Source organism: Salarias fasciatus, chromosome 6 (genome assembly GCF_902148845.1).
Source record: "Salarias fasciatus chromosome 6, fSalaFa1.1, whole genome shotgun sequence".
In the NCBI taxonomy this organism is placed as follows: domain Eukaryota; kingdom Metazoa; phylum Chordata; class Actinopteri; order Blenniiformes; family Blenniidae; genus Salarias; species Salarias fasciatus.
Window position 1 is genome coordinate 4,450,693 of NC_043750.1, and position 19,582 is coordinate 4,470,274.

Below are 19,582 nucleotides of genomic sequence, written 5' to 3' on the forward strand. Positions count from 1 at the left end.
GTGCTGTGAACCAACGTAGCTATTAATTTGGAGTGAGACTGGGTTGGGTCTGCAGGTTCCTCTTTAAACATTTTTTCAACTACAGAGAAACTAAAGAAAGACTCAAATGTTTCCTCTTTCACTGCAGAAAAACAACTTTTCACAAAAATGCCTCATCAGACAATTAATCTCAAGAAAACATCAAATCTGCAACTGGTTTGTACCTGATTAATCACTGGAGATTAACACGAACGAAATGAAAAAAGAAAAACTGCTGTGAAAAAGGAAACTTTGTCATTTCAGACAGCACATCACACATTGCTTAGTTTACTTCTTATCAAGGGATTTCAAAGAAGAAAGAAGGAAGAAAAATACAGAAGTGACATTTTTGCTCACATTCAGACTGAACGTTAAGACACCAAAAATAATCAGGGGTTCATTTTGTCCTCAGCATGTTCTGTGAAGCTCAGCTGCTCTCCATTTCAAGACTTTCAGTCAGTTAAGCTTTGATCAAACCACAGATAATATAAAGTGTCAGTCAAATTTTTGGATTGTTAGTCGACGTCAGAAGTGATCATGTTGTTGACAGAAGTTGGATGTTTCTTTCTGGGTTCCATTCTGTGTGTCTCTGGTAAGAATGCCTTTTTTCATCTCAAAATTGAAAACTGTTACAGAACATGACAAACTAGTGGCATCTGGGCTCAGTCTTTGAGTTTCCACGTTTTCCATGTGCTGATTTGTTACTGTAAACTTTGTTGAACAATGTTTGAAGGTTGTTAAAAGTGAATTACTGAGTTTTTTGTCGTGTTAGCACAGCTATGGAAAAGCAGACTCTGTAGGATGAACTATAAATTGCAGAGATGTTAGCTCAGATCAGCTTCAACCTCTGATAATGTGAGAGTAGAAAGAATGGATGGAAGAGACGAGCCATGAGCAGGATTTTAAGTTGTTCTGCTGAGAGGGATGTTATCAAAACTGGACACATCTCTTCAAGTTGTTGACTGATGAAATCTTCTCTTACAGGGCTTCAGGCACAACAAACCAACATCTGTGCTTTAAAAGGTTCTTCAGTTCATCTGAACTGTTCAAATACAAATCTCACTTCAATAAAGAACTGGTACACTGTACAAAGGAGAGGAAACATGTCTGTTCGGTCTAATTTATCTGCAGATGAACCTCGTGTGACGTACAAGTCACAGCAAAGTTTCCCCACATTGACAATCAATGATCTGAGAGACACTGATAGAAACTCTTACTGCTGCAGCAGCGTTACTGAGACGCCATGGGACTGTTGGAAACATGCCGTTCATCTCACCGTATTCGGTAAAAGATTTGTCACAACATTTGTTCTCAATGTCTGAGCTCTTAAATGAGTAAAGCTTCTGTTCAGACCTTCAGGTGAAGGTGGTTCCTTCCACTGAGGGACAGACAGTCTCTCTGATGTGCAGCAGCAGCTGTCTTCTGACTGAAAACCCTGCAGCCTACATCTGGTACAAGAACGGAGACTTTCTCTATGAGGACTGGTCTCCCTGGTACCAAGAGCTGGTCAGCAGTGACTCAGCAGTCTCATACTCCTGTGCTATCAGAGGCTACCAGGACCTCAGAGCCCCTCCAGTCTCAGTGGGTGAGTGACAACAAGCAGCTTTTCATCATGCTGGAACATTTCTGTGTCCACACTTTCACAGCTGACAAATGACTGCATGTCTTTGGTTTGGTGCAGACTCTGTAACACACACCTGCTTCACTGTGACCTATGCTAAAGGCAGAATGTGTTCTTCTGAGCAGACGTCAGCAGATGAGTCCTGCTCCATCACATATCCCACAGGTTAAGTTCACACACTCACACTCCTCCCACTCACACACCTTTGTTATTTTATACTGACATTTTTAACAGTTCCTTTTATTACATGAATGACATCAATGAACTGCTGCAACGTGTTTTATTTCCATACAGAATTATATGTACAAAGGACTCCAGTCCCTCCAAAGGTGTTCAAACTGACCTGTAAAACCAACTGTCCCCTGACTGATGCTGTGACTTCACTTCAATCTTACCACCTAAACCGTTATGATGGAAATGATACACAGGTGATGGTTGGGATTCCTTCAACAGATAGAATCTTCTGTACTGTGAAAGACCACGAGGACCTGAACTCTGCTCATGTCTGTGAGTATCAACTAATACATGTTGAAGTTTCAAATCATGAGTTCTTGTCACCACAATTTCAAAACGATTAAAGTCAGCTGTGATGAGGTAGTGCAGCAACAGCACTGTATTTGAGTTTCCATGTAAAAATCAAAGGTGATAGAATAGAATAGAATAGAATAGAATAGAATAGAATAGAATAGAAAAAAAAACTTTGTCTGTCCCCAATGGTGACAGAAATTCTCCTTTGACAGGCTCACAAACACATTCACACATTCCCATCAAGACACAATAAAAAATAAATAAAGTTATCAAAAGTGTTAAAAGTGTGAAATGTATCATTTAAAGTTGTTCAGGATGGTTACAGCAGATGGAATGAAAGATTTTTTGTAAGTGTTTTTCCGGGCCAGTGGAACTTTGTACCTTCTGCCTGATGGCAGTAGCTGGAACGAGCGGTGAAGGGGATGGGAGGGGTCCTCTGTGATCACAGTGGCTTTCCTGATCACAGAGCGGTTGTATAGTTCAGACAGCGGGGTGTGTAGTGAACCACATATTTTGCTGGCCTGATGTATTATACGGGAGAGTCTGGTTTTGTGTTTGATGGCGAGCAAGCTGAACCAGGATGTGATGTTGAATGTGATAATGGACTCAATGAGTGAACGGTAAACCAGAGTTAAAATGTCCTTGCTGATATTAAAAGTCCTTAGATTTCTCAGTAGGTAGAGGCGCTGATGTGCTTTCTTGCATATGGAGTCTGTGTGCTGTGTGAAGGATAGACAGGTATCAATCTCAGTCCCCAGGTATTTAAAGGACTGGACCTGCTCTACCAGTGTCATTCCTTCACTGCTGCAAGAGATGTTATTGCTGTATGCAGAGAAGAGGATGGGAGATAAAACACAGACCTGAGGGAGCCCTGTCTTTAAAACCAAGTTGCTAGATTTAAAACCATTCACCCATTCACCCTGATGGAGGTATACTTTAGGAATCAAACACACCTGCACATCAGAGACCAGCAGTGACCAGCGTACAAAGCAGATCAGTTCACTTTCTGTCGGACTTGTACTGACTTCAGTCATTAAACTGCCTCTTTTGTTTAATTTCATCTCCAGGTGTTAGTGATCTGAGCTGTTGGAGAGTTGTTTATGCCAGCAGGAGAATCTGTGCTCTGAAAGGATCCTCAGTCAACATCTCATGTCAATATTATTATTCTAAATCCTTCGAGCCAAAGTCCAATAATTGGTATCAAACAAAGAGAGAAATGAAGGTGCTGACAGAGGATGGAGGTAAAGTGCAGTTTGATGGCAGCAAGAAGAACCAACACATCCTCACATTGAGAAATGTTCAGAAGAATGACTCAGCAGAATACAGGTTCAATGTCAGAGAGTTTGATGGATATATAAACCTATTTGGCTCTCCTGGAGTGACTTTGATCGTAACAGGTAAATACATTTCTCACACTCTCTCAAAAGCATAATACACCTCATTATAATGCTGATGGTGTTTTCACAATGTACAATCTACTTATTCAAAAACAGAAAAGCTGAATCTGTTGGAATGTAGAATTAAGACTTTTGAAGAAACCACTGAAGTTATATCTCAACCACTCCTGAGTCTTCGCTGCTAACAGTTTATTGTGTGATGGGAAATGGACATAAACACCCCAGAAGCCTCAAGCCCTGCCTACTGTAAGGTAGGCATGTCCCAAATGCTCAGAAGATTCCCAAGGCATTCCTTCTGCTTTCGGAGTACATCCTCATTTGAGGTTGGATGATACCCTGCTGTCTAACTGAGCACAGCTTGAGATAGCCCTCTCCAACTGTCTGAGCCGCACTAGATAGTGTCCCAGAACCTCTTTTCAGCCAACCAAATTTCCCTCTTCATGGCCTCTTAGATCTGATCCATGCTTCTGCAAATGCAACAGCCGTGACCCTTACACCATGCCAATACCTTTCTGCTGAGTCCAGAACCTTCTGAGTCAGCCAGCCGCTAACAGCCTCCTTCTTAGGCTTGACACCTCCCCAGACTGCTGATGTCCACCAGTGTGTCCCTGGGTGTCCACCATGACAGGGCTCAATGGGGCCATAGCTGCTTCCACAGTCGAGGTCTTGGAATAAAGTCCACTCAAACTCTATGTCCCTAACCTGGTCTGGTACACTGGAGACATTTTCATGGAGGTGGAAGGTGAATTCATTTTGGACATTGTTCTCAACTGGCCTCTCCCATCATGCCCTCACACTGTGCTCGAGTCTGCTGGGTCTCGCCCGCAGTCTTTCCCGACATCTGATCCAGCTCACCACTCAGAGGTGATCAGCTAACAGCTCTGTACCTCTTTTCACCCGGGTGAAGTCAACCTTTGACCTGAGACCCAAGGAGCCCTGGAACCAAATACAGCGTTGAGCCTCCTTGTCTACGAACATAGGGTTTTTCTGTGGAGAATCCATGTAGAACACAGAAGTCCATCAGCAAGACACAGCTTGAATTTGGGCAGGCTGTTCCCCTCAATCACCCCCTTCCAGGTTACTTCATTGTCATTGCCAACGCAAGTGTTGAGATCACCCAGTAAGACTATGGAGTCCATTGGTGGTGAACTTATATTGGTGGACCTCTCAACCTCCAGCATCAGCTTCAAAGTGGATTTTTTCCATTGGAGGTGAAGGAGTCTTAGGTTAAAGTACAAAGTATAGAACTTCATGCTTCTTTATGATGGCTGAAAGAATATTTTTAGAGTTCAGCAGAATTCAACTTTTGGTTATCTTGGAAAACAGTAAAACCTCAGTTTGTTCGTCATGTATGTTTCTCACAGATCTGGACGTGAAGGTGACTCCTTCTCCAGAGGTCACAGAAGGTCAGAGAGTCACTCTGACCTGCAGCACCAGCTGTCCTCTGACTCACAACTCAAACTACATGTGGTTCTTCAACAGTGAACCTCTGAACTTAAACAACAAACACCTGATTCTAGAAGCATTCAGCCATCAGCATGCAGGAAGCTACTCCTGTGCTGTCAGAACCGGCTCAAACATCTCAGACACATCAGCTGTGAAGACTCTTAAAGTCCAAAGTGTGACAATAATGTGGGAAGTGGTCGCTGCAGGAGTCTCTGCTGTTCTGCTGCTCTTCATCCTCCTCTCTGTGATCGTGTGTGTGAGGTGAGTCACACTGATCTGATTCAGATCAGAAGCATCCACAAGTTAACGCACTCTCACTTACAATTATATTTTACTGAACAGAGCAAAGAGGACTTCTACTCAGTCCCCTGGAAATGAAGCCTCAAGCAGCTTGCAGCAGGTAAAAAAGGTCAATGACTCAACTGATTTTAAACGAATGTAAGTTCTTCTGTCTTTTAATTGATGATGTTTTGGTTTCCAGAGTGCCGACGTCTCAGCTGGAGGAGCAGTTCAGGAGCTTCACTACAGCAGCGTCCACTTCTCCAAGAAGACAGGTCCTCTCTCCTCTTTGGTTCAGCCACATCAGCCCCGAGAGCCAGAGGGAGACCACTATGCCGCCATCAATTTCAGAGCCAACTCACGTCCAGAGTGAACATGGCGCCGTCTCACAGCTCACTCACATCGTGCTGCAGATCGAGCTGGTTCCACCACAGTCCAGCTCAAAGTGACACCGACTGATCGCTTCGTTTGAAACACAGTTTGATGATCTAAATTGCATGTTTCCATGTTCATTCATACATGGGTGATATTTAGTGGCATGAATATCTGGCATTCGAGACAATGCTGTTTCCAAGCAGTTAAAAATATCCATTTCAGTGAAAAACATGTTTAATGCAAAGCCATACATGAAAGTTTCAGGCTGCCGATAATAGCCTGAATCACCCTGAGTTCTTTTTACTGTGATTTTATAACCAATAATTTATTTTTAATTGCCATATTATTTTCTTTGATGCCTTAGTAATAGTTAATACTTATTGGCATTAGCACCAATTTCCTTTTTTGTTTTGTTGCATTTTTATTTCTTGTACTACATCATATTTCTGCATTAAAATGTATTTTCTCTGCCATGCGTGACAAGATGTGTTTCATAAATGTTGCAGAGAGGAAACTTAACGCCAAAGGAAATCCTGATATCTGAAGATAAACAATTGTTTTACCTTTATGTACGAGGCCCTTCTGGAGACTGGGTAGACACGTTACGTACGTACACACCAGCAAATGTCTCAACAAAACTGTAAATGCCACAACACAACAACATAACTTCACAACGCAACACCAAAAGCCACAACACAACAACACAGTTGAGAACAGGCTTTGTTTCTATGTTTGGGTAAATGTGTGAGTGCTGGCTTTATTTCCACAGTGATTTACACTTTTTAGGACCGAACATAATTGGGGCGTATAATGATAAAACTAAAGTATTGTTAGTGGTCAACGGAAGTAATGTAGCTGAATTAACTTTGTTATAATGTAAAGTGAGGGAACGTTGCTTCTGTGATTCTTTAAATTATTTATATTATTTTTACTCTTAAATGGTTTTGTTTTGGGGTTTTTTTTTTTTTTTTTTTTTTACCTTTCACTGTCTTTGCAACAATGATAATACAATATTTCAGTTATATTAAATCCAATTTACTTACAACTCATTAAATTCTCTCGGTCCGGTTGGAAGAACAGGCTTTGGTTCCGGTCCGGGGGACAATATTTTCTGACGGAACCAAATTACAATTGACAGCGGAGCACACACAGAAAGTTTTGATTATTTCAGCACAAAGACAAATATAGCTGATTTTTGAAAACATTAAATCGCCATCATCAAACGGCAATGTTTAACTTACATTCCATGAAACTCTCGCTCAACCCCAGTCCGTCAGAGAATATTGTCCCTTGGAAACAAAGCCTTTTCCCCACTTCCCTTGTGGCTTTTGTGTCGTTACCTTTTGTTTTTTGTGGCTTTGTGTCTGTTCAAGAAGAGACGTAAAGAGCAGATTCTGTCAAGCTCCGCGGTTTATGACAGAAGGTTTGCTTGTTTATGGCATTTGAGTTATGGGTGTGTTTTAACTATAGAAATTATAGTATATTTATATAAATGCGAAGTGATGATAATTATAAAGAATTATTGTTTTTGCAAATTATTAAGATAAGGCAACGATGCACAGGGATAGGATTAAATAAGTACTTCGTCCGAGTCCTTTTCGTGCCTGTGACAAGAAACGAGCAGATATGGTGTTGATTCTTTCATATTGTTTATGCTCCGTTTTTCTTTGACTGATGACTTTGACGTTTCTAAGTAACTGACACTTTTTGTTGCGTTTTGGCTTTTTTTTTTTTTTGTGGCACATCTGCAGTCAAGTATTTTTTGCTATATCCAAATGTCTAAGCGCGGCAACAATAACACCACCTTTATGGATTATGGATGAAGTACAGTCGTTCAAGGATTTGGTCCATCAATTTTGGAAATAGTTCTTGGTTCTGAGAAAAAAAAAAAAACAAAATGACAGAAAGAAAACACAGAAATCTGGTGGGAAAACAACGAAGGATCATGTAACACAAAATGCAAAAAGACAATAAAGCAACCATTTATGTCAGGTCAGTGATATTATATTTTAACACACAATGTACACATCCAATGATCAGTACACATAGAAAGTCAATAGAAATCACTGTGTCATCTCCTTCTTCTGTTGTGCATGTAACAGCTGCACCTTCAGAATTTCAGTGAACTTCCCATCCCATCTCTCACAGTACAGGTTAAATACGCCCTCAGGACACGATGTGCACCGAGTGTTCGGATCAGTTTGAGGCTACACTTTGTCTTCAATGTCAGTATAAATAAGTGAGAAAGGCAAGAAAGTATGAAATGCACAAAAAAACAAAAGGTTTAAATGTTGTTCCATGACACATAAGGCAGAACAGGCTCATCAGCTGGAAGACAGGACCATGAGGATTAAAACAAATGAAAGGGTGAAGGGTGAAGTTCCAGTTTCACTCACATCTCATTCAGTCTATTTTTCACAGAAAAGAGGGAGGATTCACTTCATATTCTGGCTCAGACATGAGAAAACCGCCATCCAACCATGTGATCAGGTGACACGTTGCTACATGATGTCCCTTCGACAGGGTGTCGGTCATTTCCTGTTAATCTGCAGTTCCTCGCTACGCTTCACACGTCTGCTGCTGCGTTTCCTCTATTTCTCTATAAATACATCAGCGACTGACTCGGCAGAATCCACACCCGCCTCCATGATTTCCACACCGTGGGTCCATCGGTTCGAGGGTTTTGCTCCACGGCTCCACCTGCTTTCTTCAGCAGTCCTGCAGTAACTTTGCCACAGACTGGAGGATCTCCCTCTTCTCGTAGAGGTACATCTGCGTCTCCCACAGCATGTCCACCAGGACGGCGTCGCTCACCTCGTCCAGCATCACCTCCTGAGACAGCTGAGGACTCAGTCTGGACCCAAGGAGCACACAGAGAACACGACTCAGTGAGTGCAGCACCGGACTGATTCATATTTATATAGTTTGGTGAAGAAGCCGGTTTCATTGCATTTTTGACAATAAAATAACTCTTCGAGATGAAATGTGCAGTAGTGTCTGTCACTGGGGAAGGACTCCCTGCTTCCAGATTTTACTTGTTTTCTTTCTGAAAGACCCAGAAGCTTCAACACAAACAGTCTTGTGATCACATCAAACACATTTCTATCTGAAAAGTCTTGAGTGTGATGATACCGCCGCCAAGTCTGACAGAATTCAGACTGGACTCTCGGGCTCTGTTTACACGACAACGTTTCAAGTGAAAACATCATTTTAGTGTATTCAGAATTCTGAAATCCAGACAGTCAATACTTCAGTCCCTTCTGTTTTATCTGTGTTTCGATAAAAATGAGTTCAAGACAAAAATCCAGGAAGTGAACCGAGACTGACCTGTGGTAGATGGTGTCAATCATTTCGCACCAGGCTCCGGCTCTGTCCACCGCACAGCCGTCCGAGTCCGTGCACTGCGGCGCCCAGCAGGAGTTTCAGATTAGAGAAGCATGTTTTCATCGTGACAAGCAGAAGAGAATCATCAGACTGAAGCAGCGGGCCGATTCAAACGCAGGACGTCGCACTCACGCAGTCCACCAGCATCTTTCCCAGCTCCTTCGCCCCCACGATGCTCTTGGCCAGCTCCAGAGGGTTCGAGGGCCGAAACACATCCACGGAGCTCACCGCCACCTGAGGGGGTTTCCCTGGAAACACAGAGGATGAAACCGCCGTCAGCTGTACCCATGAGAACGAGTCTGACAGAGAAAACAACGCTGCTTCAGACGCTTCTTTAGGCTCTGTGTTCATCTTACCTGTCCCAAGAGAGATCACGACCCCCAACTTCTTGATGTCCTGCTCAAGGCCCTGAGAAATGCAGAACAATACAGAGTGTCTGTATTTTCACAAAAACCTACTACGACGACTGAAAGTTACTACAATCCAACATAAAGTGAACTTTAATGAAACTTTCAGGTGCAAAATGCAGAGAAATGTCTAAAAAAAAAAAAAACTCCTCCTGGAGCTGCTGCATCTTGCCCCACCTCTGCCTTCAAAGCCTTGTTGTACTGATGGATTTCCGACATGGCGTCCAGAGTGGGGTTGTTGGCCAGCAGCCCGCCGTCCAGGAAGCGGCCCATGGGGCGGAAGTAGGTGGGAGCGGCGCCGCTGGAGCGGGCCGCTCTCCACACCAGTTGCTCTGGGGGTTCGAGTCGGACAGAAGAAAGTGAGTGGTCTGCTCCGGTATCCAGGTTTCACAGGTTCTTTAAATTAATCCTGTGGATTAACTTTGATACATCACTAAATTATATCTCCAAAATCTATCATCACTGCTCTATCTTTAATTCATCTAATCTGACCGTCTCTAATCAATCTTAAAGGAATATTGTAGACATTACAGATATATTATTCCCTAATACATCCTCTAATATGAACTGTTCATACTGTGAGCAGTTTTCTTCATGTTATTGATACATGCTGATCAGGTGATAAAGTGATGAAAAGGGCAGATTTAAATCTGAAAAATGGCTCCTTGTCCAGATATTTAAGTTCCAATTTGAAGACAAGTCGTTAAAACGAATCACAGTAACTTTTAAAGCGTGTCTGAGCAGCACAGAGGAGGATTTCACAGAAGCAATCCTATTTTCGTCGGTCTCACACAAACTATTTGTAGATTTTCTTTGGTCAAAGTATTCCTAATTTAAATACATCAGATGTGATGTTCTGTCACGAAACCAGAAGTAAGGAGATTCTTCCTTTCTGTGGACATCAGGCTGTTTCTAAATTGTGTCTGTTGTGTTTTTCTGTCAGGTTCAGTCTCTCTGTGCTCATATTACTCATCATTAAGCCTTAAACATATTAACATTTAATAATACTCACTTCATTTTTATTCTGTCTTATTGATATTTTAACGTTCTATTCCGTTTCTATTTATTTTGCTGTGTGGAGCAACGCTGCAGAGACGTTCCTCTGTTCTATTCTATTGTCAAAAATATTTTAGATCTAAATCTTTTCCAGTCCAGGGATAGTTCTGTTCCTCATCTTCTCTTAGTTCAGAATTTTATTTCATGATAATTACAAACTTTCAAGGGAAATGAAAATGCTGTAAGTCATTATTTCTGTTTAATTTAGGGACTCAGACTTTTGTTTCGTTTTAATGCAGAAACTGACCAAAAGAAAATAATAATAATAATCGCATACTACCATAACACTTCCTCAAAATGCAAATGCTTCATTTGTGTATCTTCAGTTCTGTCTTTGTGTTTTCAGGTCATCAGAAGTCGCAGCAGTGGCAGTTTATTACAAGTGTGACGAATCTGAAGCAAGTCGTCGAGGTCAAGTCTCAAAAACAAAATCATGTAAATGATCACAGTTCAAGTGAACTGACTGATCAGTAACACGAATGACTGCTCTCAGGTCCACAGGTGTTCTGGGTTGTAGATCTACGATAAGTGGTGGTTTGGTGGTTTCAAGGTGATTCTGTTTGTTACACACACCTTCATCCGTCACCTTTCTACGCTTTCTGGGCGGCGCCTCTGTGTATCCTACTACCAACACATCCTCATCCTCCCATCCTGAAACAACAACACGACCAGCACTCAAACACACGCAGCACCAGCGCTCGCTTTCACCCGCAGTGCTGAGGAGGAAGAGGCCTGTGCTCAACCCATGGCTCAACCCGGGGCGTTTCTGGAAGCTTTCGTCGCCCTCCAGTGGTGCCGGCGATGAACTTCACACTGATCAGGTTTATTCAGATGGAAGAAAAACTGGTGTGATCTGGAAATGTTTTTTTTTTTCTAAAAGAAAGGCTATAAGAGCTACACCTCATTCAATGGCAGCTTTTATCACTTTTTTTTCTGGAATTGTTACGTTTTATGTGGATTGTGCATCTAAAATAAAGACAAAGATGAATTAAAAGTGATTCTAATGATTTGTTCAGCAACATTTTAGTTCAGGGGCTCAAATGGCTCCTGCTCAGTGGGCCGGACTGGATAAACAATAACCTTTAAATTTAAACTTGGAAGTTTCCCGTCCATCAGAAGCTCAGTGTGAACCATACAAACAGACACAATCTGACCCAAGAAAGAGAATCTGACCCCAGACAGACACAGTCTGACCCCAGACAGACTCACAGGAGGAACTGTCTCTGGATGGATTGCCTCATTTCAGAAGTGAGTGTGTGAAAGTGTGTGAGGAGGTTCCTTTAAATCAGGTGGCTGAACATGTCTGAATATAACGTGAACCACGAACCGGCACCACAGACGTGACCACAGACCGACTCACGCTGAGCCACAGCTGCTGGTGCATGCTGGGATTGTGAGCGCTACCTTGCGGGATGGTGAGAGGCTTGAAGGTTTCGGTGGTGGCGTACGGCGGCTCCCTGCGGACGGACGGCGGGTCGTAGTTCCTGAAGATGTGCAGCTCGCCGGGATGCCTGTCCGCCAGGACGCTGGTCACCATCACCCTGGAGACACAGCGCGGGGACATCACTGCGTGCTGACGGGTCTGTCCAGTGATGGACCGCCAATCCGTCCAGGGCGTCGTTCGCTGGCAGCTCAGAGAGATTCAGCTCGTTCACAGGGACAGAATACCTGGGGTACTGAACGTCTGTCATCTTGGTGTTTTCTCCGAACTCTTTCTTCAAGAAGTCCTCCAGCGGCGCCGACTCGTAGGGTCTGGACCCCTTAAAGACCTGCTCCTTCATCCTGAAGTAGAGGCAGCGCAGGTACTCCATGGACTTCCCTGCAGGGAGGAGAGCGGCTCAGCACGTCCTGCTGTCGTCTGAAGGGAAGTGGGGAGGAGTCTGGGAGGGAAACCTGGCCGCACCGTGGACGATGGCGAGCGCCAGGATGCCGCCGGTGCTCGTCCCCGCCACCCAGTCGAACAGCTCTCTGGTGGGCCGGCCCGCCTCTCTCTCCAGGGCGATCAACATCTGGATCAGCACCAGGCCTTTGATCCCGCCGCCGTCCAGACACAGCAGTCTGTCCATCCTGCAGGACACGAGAGAGAAAGCTGGAAATAAACGGATTCCGGTCTGAACCCTCGATGTGTGAAGGCCTCAATGCTAGAAAGTTATGTTTGCAGTACTACTTAAGTGTTTTCAAAACTGTGAAGCTGATACAATAAGTTTAGGATGAACCTGCCATTTTAAAGCCAGAGCAAATAAAACCCAGCGTTATTGATAAATCCACCGAGTGAGACGATCATCCGTGACGGACGTCAAATCTGAATCCAATCTTAAAAGCGGATTCCTGCTCCCACGTTTCCCTTCCTTCCAGCTCTTCGCCGTCTTGTACTCACTTCCTCTTGACCCCGGCGCGGCCGTCCACTTGAGTCGTGCCTCGGCTCATGGCGCCGACCGCCGCCCCCACAAACATGAGGTCCTCGAACCCTGCAAAGCCAATCACAGCAGCTACTGAACGGGATCGACGCAGGCCGGCGACGTCGTGTTCAGACCACAGAGAAACGGAGGGGAGCCGCGGTTTCCATCAGCGAGTAGGAAATAAATAATTTGCATACTGGTTTCCCACAATTCCCAAATGTGTTTTACATATCAGTAATAGTGCGTCTCCACATGAAACCCGGATGTTACCTATGGCTTGAGGCTTGGCGTTGGTGGAGATGGGAGGAGGGCTGCCGGGCGAGGGAGGGAGGCAGCGCTGCACCCCTACACTACACAGCATGTCCAGCAGTACCTTTCTATTAGGGCCTTCAGCGTTAACACACACACACACACACCCGTGCAAGCAGACACATTAACACATGCAGACAGCAGAGAGGAGACAGAGGTGAAGATGGAGAGAGAGAGAGAGTGGAGAGAAGAAGCTGCTGTTAGCAATCATGCATCAAAAATCATTAAAATGACAAACGACTGACGACACATCAGGAGGTATGAGTGAAGAAGACGAAACTTCCTGAGAAAAAAAACAGATGAGGACTCTTCAGTTCTGAAGTCAGTGACCGGTGAAGCCCGTCCTGCTCTCTGAGAGGAGGATAAGTAAACCTTGCTGCCTTTTGTTAAACAAATTGAACACGTCATTGTATTTATTTGTCATTAAAAAGGCTATAAATCCATAAAGTTGCATTTCAAATCTTTAGCAGGAATGACAAAGCATGTTGCAGCATGTTGTTACTCAGCAGTCCAAACAATCTGCTGTGCAGATGCAGAAAAACGTTGATGTTAAGTTAAATGTAATTCATCAAAAACCAAGCGGCTTTCATGCAAATCTTCACTGTTATTAAAAACGAGGATGGACGGTGGCGTTACGTCAGGCAGATTCAGTCTTCAAACACATCACTGATGAGAGAAGCTCGTGTCTTCAGCTTCATCTCCCTCGCTCGTACCTTTGCTGGTGCGTGCGGCGATGAGCCCGGGAGTTTCTCCCAGGTCGTTGTGGATCTCCACATCGGCCCCGAACACGATCAGAGCCTTGATCAGCTCCATGTGGTCCATCTGGCCAGCGGCGCCGCACAACAAGGGCAATATCATTCAGAAAACCCACTACAATCAAGCACTGCGATGAGGAAACACCACGTTTCAAGGATGGAAACCGAAGCTCACCTTCATGGCCAGGTGCAGCGCCGTGTTCCCGTCCTGCCCCTTCAGGTTGGCGTTGGCCCCGTGGGTCAGCAGCACCATGGCTGCCTCGAAGCGGCCCTTCCTGGTCAGGATGTGGAGGGCGCTCTCGCCCGTCTTACTGAGGTAGTTTATCGCACAGCCGTGGTCCAGCAGCAGCCGGCACATCTGGAGGGAGGAGAAAACAGCAGGTAAACTCAGACATCATCAGATTGTCTCATACTCAGGTTTCTATAGGTGCATTCATATCACAGTTTATTCATTTATTTATTTATTTATTTGGGGGGTTCCATCCTTTTTCTCATACTTCAACAGAACACCCAACTTAATTATTACCCAAATTATTCCACACTTTTCTGTTTTGGTTTGTTTTTTTCCCCACTTTGCATTGCCACCCTGCAGGTGGGATTGGATTTGTTGAAAGGTTTGTTTTAGACTACTGTCCTGTTGGCACTTACACACTCTCGACCAGGAGAAAACCCACATGTACTGGGAGAGAACATGCAAACTCACAACCTTCTCACAAACCGATGCACTCTGTTAGCTTTCAATTTACACTCAACAAACGCTGCTGGTTTGGGACGTGGATGTATCGCTGTCTTGTCTTTATCGAGCTCTCAGAAAAGCCGGTGAACCGGTCCTTTCTGTCAGAACCTGTTCAGCAGACACAGTTTTTTAGGAAATGGAAACGTTTCTTTAGAACCGACAAGCAAACATTTGAAATATTTTCTGCTGCTTGAGTTGAAAAACATCGTGTCTGTAAAGCAGCGACTCAGCGACCGCTGAGAGAAACTGTAGAGCACACATTGTTGGGAATGAGTTTCAGGATATAATGAAATGGCTCAATGCCAACAAATCATCTTTAAATATTAATAAGACTAAATTGAAAGGACGTGAGATGAAGTTTTTAAACTGATGAACCGCTGACATGGAAATCCCACATCGAGCATGTTAAAACAAAGGAATCCTAAACTACAGCTGCGTTACACAAGGTCAAAGAATCTCTTAAGAAGAGGCCTTGTTCCTGTAGCCTCACTCACTGGTCGTTCCATATTTGACCGACTGTACTGAAGTTTGGAGAAGTGCTTATAAAACCTACATGGAACAGAAACGTGCAGTTCGAGTCGTCAATGGGAGTGGATAGAAGGGCCATACAAACCCAATATTTATACAGTTAGAAGCATTAAAATTTTAAGAAACTGGTAGAATATAACCTCCTCAAAACTATGTATGAAGCACACCTGAAAACATGAACAGAAAACCTGCAGACCCGATTCAAAAAGAAAGAAAGTAGATGCGAAATAGAAGGAACTGAGATTTTTCAACATCAGGTTTTAGAACAAAACCAAAGGAAAGATGAATCTCAAGCCAGGGAGCCAATCTGTGGAACAACCTTGAGAACAAAACCAAACGTTCAAAGTCTATTCATAATTTCAAGAAAAGCGGAAAAGATTTATTACTGAAAAAATACAACACTACTTTGTAACAGACAAACGTTGTCTTGTTTTGACATGAACTGTAAAACTTGACCGAAAAAGTTACTGATTGTGTGATCGATCTGTGCTGAAGACGGAAGGACATCATGAGTTTCTTTTTACTTATCTCTGCCCCCTTTCATTCAAATCTTCCTTTTATACTTGCATAATGCATGTAACTTGTTTTTTTTTTCCTCTTTAAAGAAGGATTAACATGAACAAAAAAAGCTAAACTCCCAAATTTGATTCTACTTGTATAAAAACTCTGAAGTGCAGTGTGCATGTGTGTGTGTGTGTGTGTGTGGACGTTTACAGTCGAGGTACAGTGAAACGTGAATAAATCAGATTTCGGCTCATCAGTAGCGTGGAGAACCACCTCTGCAGTTTTGGCCCAGTGCAGCGGCGTCCCTCCGTACAGAGCGTCCTCCGCCTGGAGCTGCGCCGGGTCTGCTTTCAGGATCTCCTCCACACAGCTGCAACACACACACACACACAAACACACACACGCCCGAATCTGTACAGCTGGTTTCATATCTATAGCAGTGTTAGATGTGCAGAAGTTGAATGTTTTCAGGCACGTTCAGGAACGTCGACCTCAAATAGCAGGTGAAAGCTGAGAATCAGAGAAGACTCCAGCGTCGGTTGCGGCGGCCACTTGCTCCCACTCACCCCTTCTCGCTGTACTTCATGCCGGAGTGGATGGGGTAGCCCGTCCCACCGATCACGCCGCACTTGGCTCCGCCCCCCAGCAGGGCCCTGACGGCCTCCACGCGGCCCAGCCGGCAGGCCACGTGGAGCGGCGTCTCGCCGCTGCCGTTGAGCTCGTTGACGCCCGAGCAGAGACGAGAGCACAAGGTCTGGAAGAAGAAAGGAAGAGGAAGGCCGGCGCCGTGCAGAGAGGGAGCAGATCAGCTGAGGATGTCTGGTCTTAAATCAGCAAAACGCTGACGAGCCGTGAAGAGATCCCGACCTGGATGATGACGGGGGAGTCCTGCTTGGCGGCGCAGTGCATGGGCGTCTCCCCGTTTCGGTCTCGGATGTCGGTGCGGGCCTGGCTCTCCTCCAGCAGCTCCTTGACGCACGCCAGGTCTCCCCGCTCGCAGGCCAGGTGCAGCGGCGTCTGGCCGGACGCGTCGCGGGCATTGATCTGACTGAGAGAGTTCACGGTTCAGTTTCAGAAAGAGTTACACGCTTTGAATGTCCTCAGAGTTCTTGGCAGACAACATCTCATCGGTCATCATCAGTGACAATCAGCACTTTATTTCAATAAACCAGGGGTGACAAACATAAGACCCATGGGCCAAAACTGGCCCACGACAGGCTCCAATCGGGGTCCACCAAAGCAACACCGAAATTTTTAAAATTTTCAAAGAAAACCTTTTCCATTAACAAATTTCTTAAGAGTCGTCTACGCTACAATTTCCCGCAGTCAGCCAAAGCTCTGCATAACACCAGATCGGAGTTAATGAGTGATACTGATAAACGAGCTAATAACAGCCAGAAGTAGGAACATGCTACTTTCTAGCTCGTTATTTCCGACAGTAATAAAACAAACCCATTCCTCTTACCTCTGGACATAGTTGTGTTTGAGACACTCTCTCAGGCCCGTCTCCACGGCGATGTGGGCGGAGCTCCAGTCCGGGTGGTTGCGGATGCAGTCCACGATGGGCTGCACCGTCTCGGCCTTCAGGGGAAGCGTCTCGTAGAAGGGCCGCAGCTTGAGGGCGTACTGCGGGAACCAGTTCATGGCGTCTTCCTCCGAGGCCACCTGAAACAGCCTGAGAGCGGAAACGCCATCACAAACAAATGATTGGATCAATAGAATCGGGTTCCGCTTACAGAACGTCTGAATGCAGACTGGATACGGTACGCATGTCCACTGGAAGGAGAAACTTTTACTCAAGAGTAAATAAAAGGTTCATGAAGGAGGTTGAAGGTGTTGCAAAAGTAACGAATGATGGACGAGAAGCTGGGAACAAAACATCTGATGTTCATGCAACAAAGCAGATTGTTTGCCACTAAAATGGCTTTCTGCTGGACTCTACAGCAGCCTCTTTTCCCAGGGTGCCAGGACTGAAAGCTCCATCAGGATCCTTCTTTCCTTCCTTCCTTCCTCTGCTAATGCACCACAGATTTATGAGGTTGTTTCCACTGCGGTCTAGTCCAGGACGGCCCGGCTGCACTGAGCTGTGAGGGGAAAGTATGGGAGTGACTCTGGTTCTGACAGGTGAGATAAAAGAGCAATAAGGGGACAGAAAGACACAATACTGTCCATTTCAATAAAACACAAAGCTCCAGTGTCATGTTTTAGTGAAAATGAGTATTATACAGGATATTTAGTGGTGAAATGCTTACAAAATAAATGTAAGATTAAACATTTCAGGGACCAGTTTTACAACCTTAAATCTGTACTGTTGTATTTTAATAAAGGATATCTTCTATTTTTATAAGACCAGATGTCCAATATCCACCCAAACCATTCATCACCTGAGTTTGACTCTCAAACAGTGGGAACAGCTTTGCTGTACTGTAGTTTTTAAAGATATTTATTTAATGGTTTTTTTGTTCGTATCTGCTGGTGCAGTGATTTCAATCACTGTGGAGGTGAGAGAAATTTCACCCTACTGTACTTTAAAAATATTCAAGCAGAAAGGGGGTGCATACAACAGCGTGGAGGTGTTTATCTTCATAAAACTCTGTGTCCTTCGTTTCCTGATTTTAGAGGTAAGAGGCTAAAAGAACTTCTTCTCTCCAAATTTATTGGAAATTTGTTTCATTTGAAAATACTCAATCCGTTGAAAATGTGTATTATTAAAGTGGACAGTATTAATCTGGAGCTCCGACTTTCATTCATCAGTGTGTCAGTTGAGTAATCCTGGCGTGGATGGGATCACTGGCTCGGCCTTTACACTCAGGGTAATTACAGAGGTGAACATTGGTCAGTTACTTTTAACAAACAACATTCCAGCAGACAACCGTGTCCTTATCGTCAGATGAGCAAACCACTATCTCCCTGATCACACGGTGTGATCCACACCAACCTCAGAGTCATAGCCGGAGTGTCTGGACACATGAGCACACAGTCCCATGACTGACACTGGGTGTTTCTGTACAGGATCATCCGTCCCTCCTCTTTCAGCACCACCTTGCCTCCTCCTCCGTACTCAGACAGCGGCACATCTCGGACCCGGTAGGGGTTGGTGAAGAGGGTCGAGACGGAGGAGACCGTGTCCAAGAGCCGGCCCAGGAACTGCATCCTCCACTGTGGAGACAGACCAGGAATGAGTGTGTGAAAGAGATCAGCAGCACAGTGTGTGTGTGTGTGTGTGTGTGTGTGTGTGTGTGTGTGTGTGTGTGTGTAAGAGATCAGAAGGAGTGTTTAGCTCTGCCCTCTTTGGCAGCTCTGCGTTGCTCCACCACAGCCTGGAGGATTGTTGTCCACTTCAATGAATGATTAATGCTTTCCTCAGGAGAGAATGCAACGGAGGAGCGAGTCTAACACTCCACATATTACACCCCACGGCTGTTATCTGAAGAACAGGCTGCACTGTAAACAAATACTTTGATTCAGCAATCATAAATCTGGACTTCCTCTTATGACTCCAGGACTGATATCTGGTGCAAACGAGCCACGAACAAGTGGCTCCATTCATGCTATTCACGAGTTTCAAGTTATCCACGGTCAATTTGGAGTTAAAAAGCACAGCGCGTGCCGGTAACATAACATTAACCTCATGTTTAAACAGAAGAATAGTCAAACTTACATGTAGTTAATCGCATTAACGTGTAGATCTGCGGCGAGCCTCCGTGTTTACCGGCTAGCTTACTGCTCTCTGACTTCTGACAGCTCCGTCGCCTCCTCTACGTCATCAGTAGGCGTGACTGACGTGTGCTCGTCCAATCAGAGCTCAGATATCAGCCTGAAGGGGGCGGGACATGGTGT

At 44.6% G+C, this 19,582-nt stretch overlaps 2 protein-coding genes across 4 annotated transcripts; one reads left to right on the top strand and one right to left on the bottom strand.

Annotated features, from left to right (window-relative positions):
* Positions 1-484: 484 nt before the first annotated feature.
* LOC115391000 (sialoadhesin-like) lies at positions 485-6,125 on the top strand. 3 transcript variants are annotated; one of them, XM_030095080.1, is made up of 9 exons: positions 485-610; positions 1,003-1,302; positions 1,370-1,603; positions 1,700-1,804; positions 1,934-2,146; positions 3,235-3,564; positions 4,929-5,271; positions 5,353-5,410; positions 5,492-6,125. In XM_030095080.1, exons 1-9 carry the CDS (start codon positions 556-558, stop codon positions 5,660-5,662), a joined length of 1,809 nt encoding a protein of 602 aa, XP_029950940.1. In that variant the 5' UTR covers positions 485-555; the 3' UTR covers positions 5,663-6,125. The 3 variants fall into 3 exon arrangements, with proteins under 3 accessions (XP_029950940.1, XP_029950942.1, XP_029950943.1); XM_030095082.1 differs by lacking the exon at positions 3,235-3,564; XM_030095083.1 differs by lacking the exon at positions 485-610 and having other exon boundaries at positions 1,173-1,603.
* A 1,531-nt stretch (positions 6,126-7,656) lies between these two features.
* pla2g6 (phospholipase A2, group VI (cytosolic, calcium-independent)) lies at positions 7,657-19,487 on the bottom strand. The gene is made up of 18 exons (XM_030093241.1): positions 19,404-19,487; positions 18,681-18,901; positions 17,208-17,417; positions 16,610-16,790; positions 16,309-16,496; positions 16,016-16,112; positions 14,150-14,332; positions 13,933-14,041; positions 13,181-13,297; positions 12,889-12,979; positions 12,415-12,578; positions 12,180-12,330; positions 11,916-12,052; positions 9,633-9,787; positions 9,405-9,456; positions 9,181-9,296; positions 8,992-9,065; positions 7,657-8,518 (listed from the first exon to the last, which is right to left on the bottom strand). Exons 2-18 carry the CDS (start codon positions 18,893-18,895, stop codon positions 8,374-8,376), a joined length of 2,385 nt encoding a protein of 794 aa, XP_029949101.1. The 5' UTR covers positions 18,896-18,901; positions 19,404-19,487; the 3' UTR covers positions 7,657-8,373.
* Between the last annotated feature and the right edge of the window lie 95 nt (positions 19,488-19,582).

What these genes read in the sequence shown, in the direction of transcription:
- pla2g6 (XM_030093241.1), bottom strand. Translation starts at nt 18,895, where the DNA reads ATGCAGTTCCTGGGCCGGCTCTTGGACACGGTCTCCTCCGTCTCGACC. An exon ending in ACTGGGCCAAAACTGCAGAG is followed by an intron (nt 14,333 to 16,015) that starts GTGGTTCTCCAC and finishes TCCTCCCTCCAG; the next exon opens with ATGTGCCGGCTGCTGCTGGA. An exon ending in ACAAGGCTTTGAAGGCAGAG is followed by an intron (nt 9,457 to 9,632) that starts GTGGGGCAAGAT and finishes TGCATTTCTCAG; the next exon opens with GGCCTTGAGCAGGACATCAA.
- LOC115391000 (XM_030095080.1), top strand. Translation starts at nt 556, where the DNA reads ATGTTGTTGACAGAAGTTGGATGTTTCTTTCTGGGTTCCATTCTGTGT. An exon ending in TTCCATTCTGTGTGTCTCTG is followed by an intron (nt 611 to 1,002) that starts GTAAGAATGCCT and finishes CTTCTCTTACAG; the next exon opens with GGCTTCAGGCACAACAAACC. An exon ending in AGTGACTTTGATCGTAACAG is followed by an intron (nt 3,565 to 4,928) that starts GTAAATACATTT and finishes TGTTTCTCACAG; the next exon opens with ATCTGGACGTGAAGGTGACT.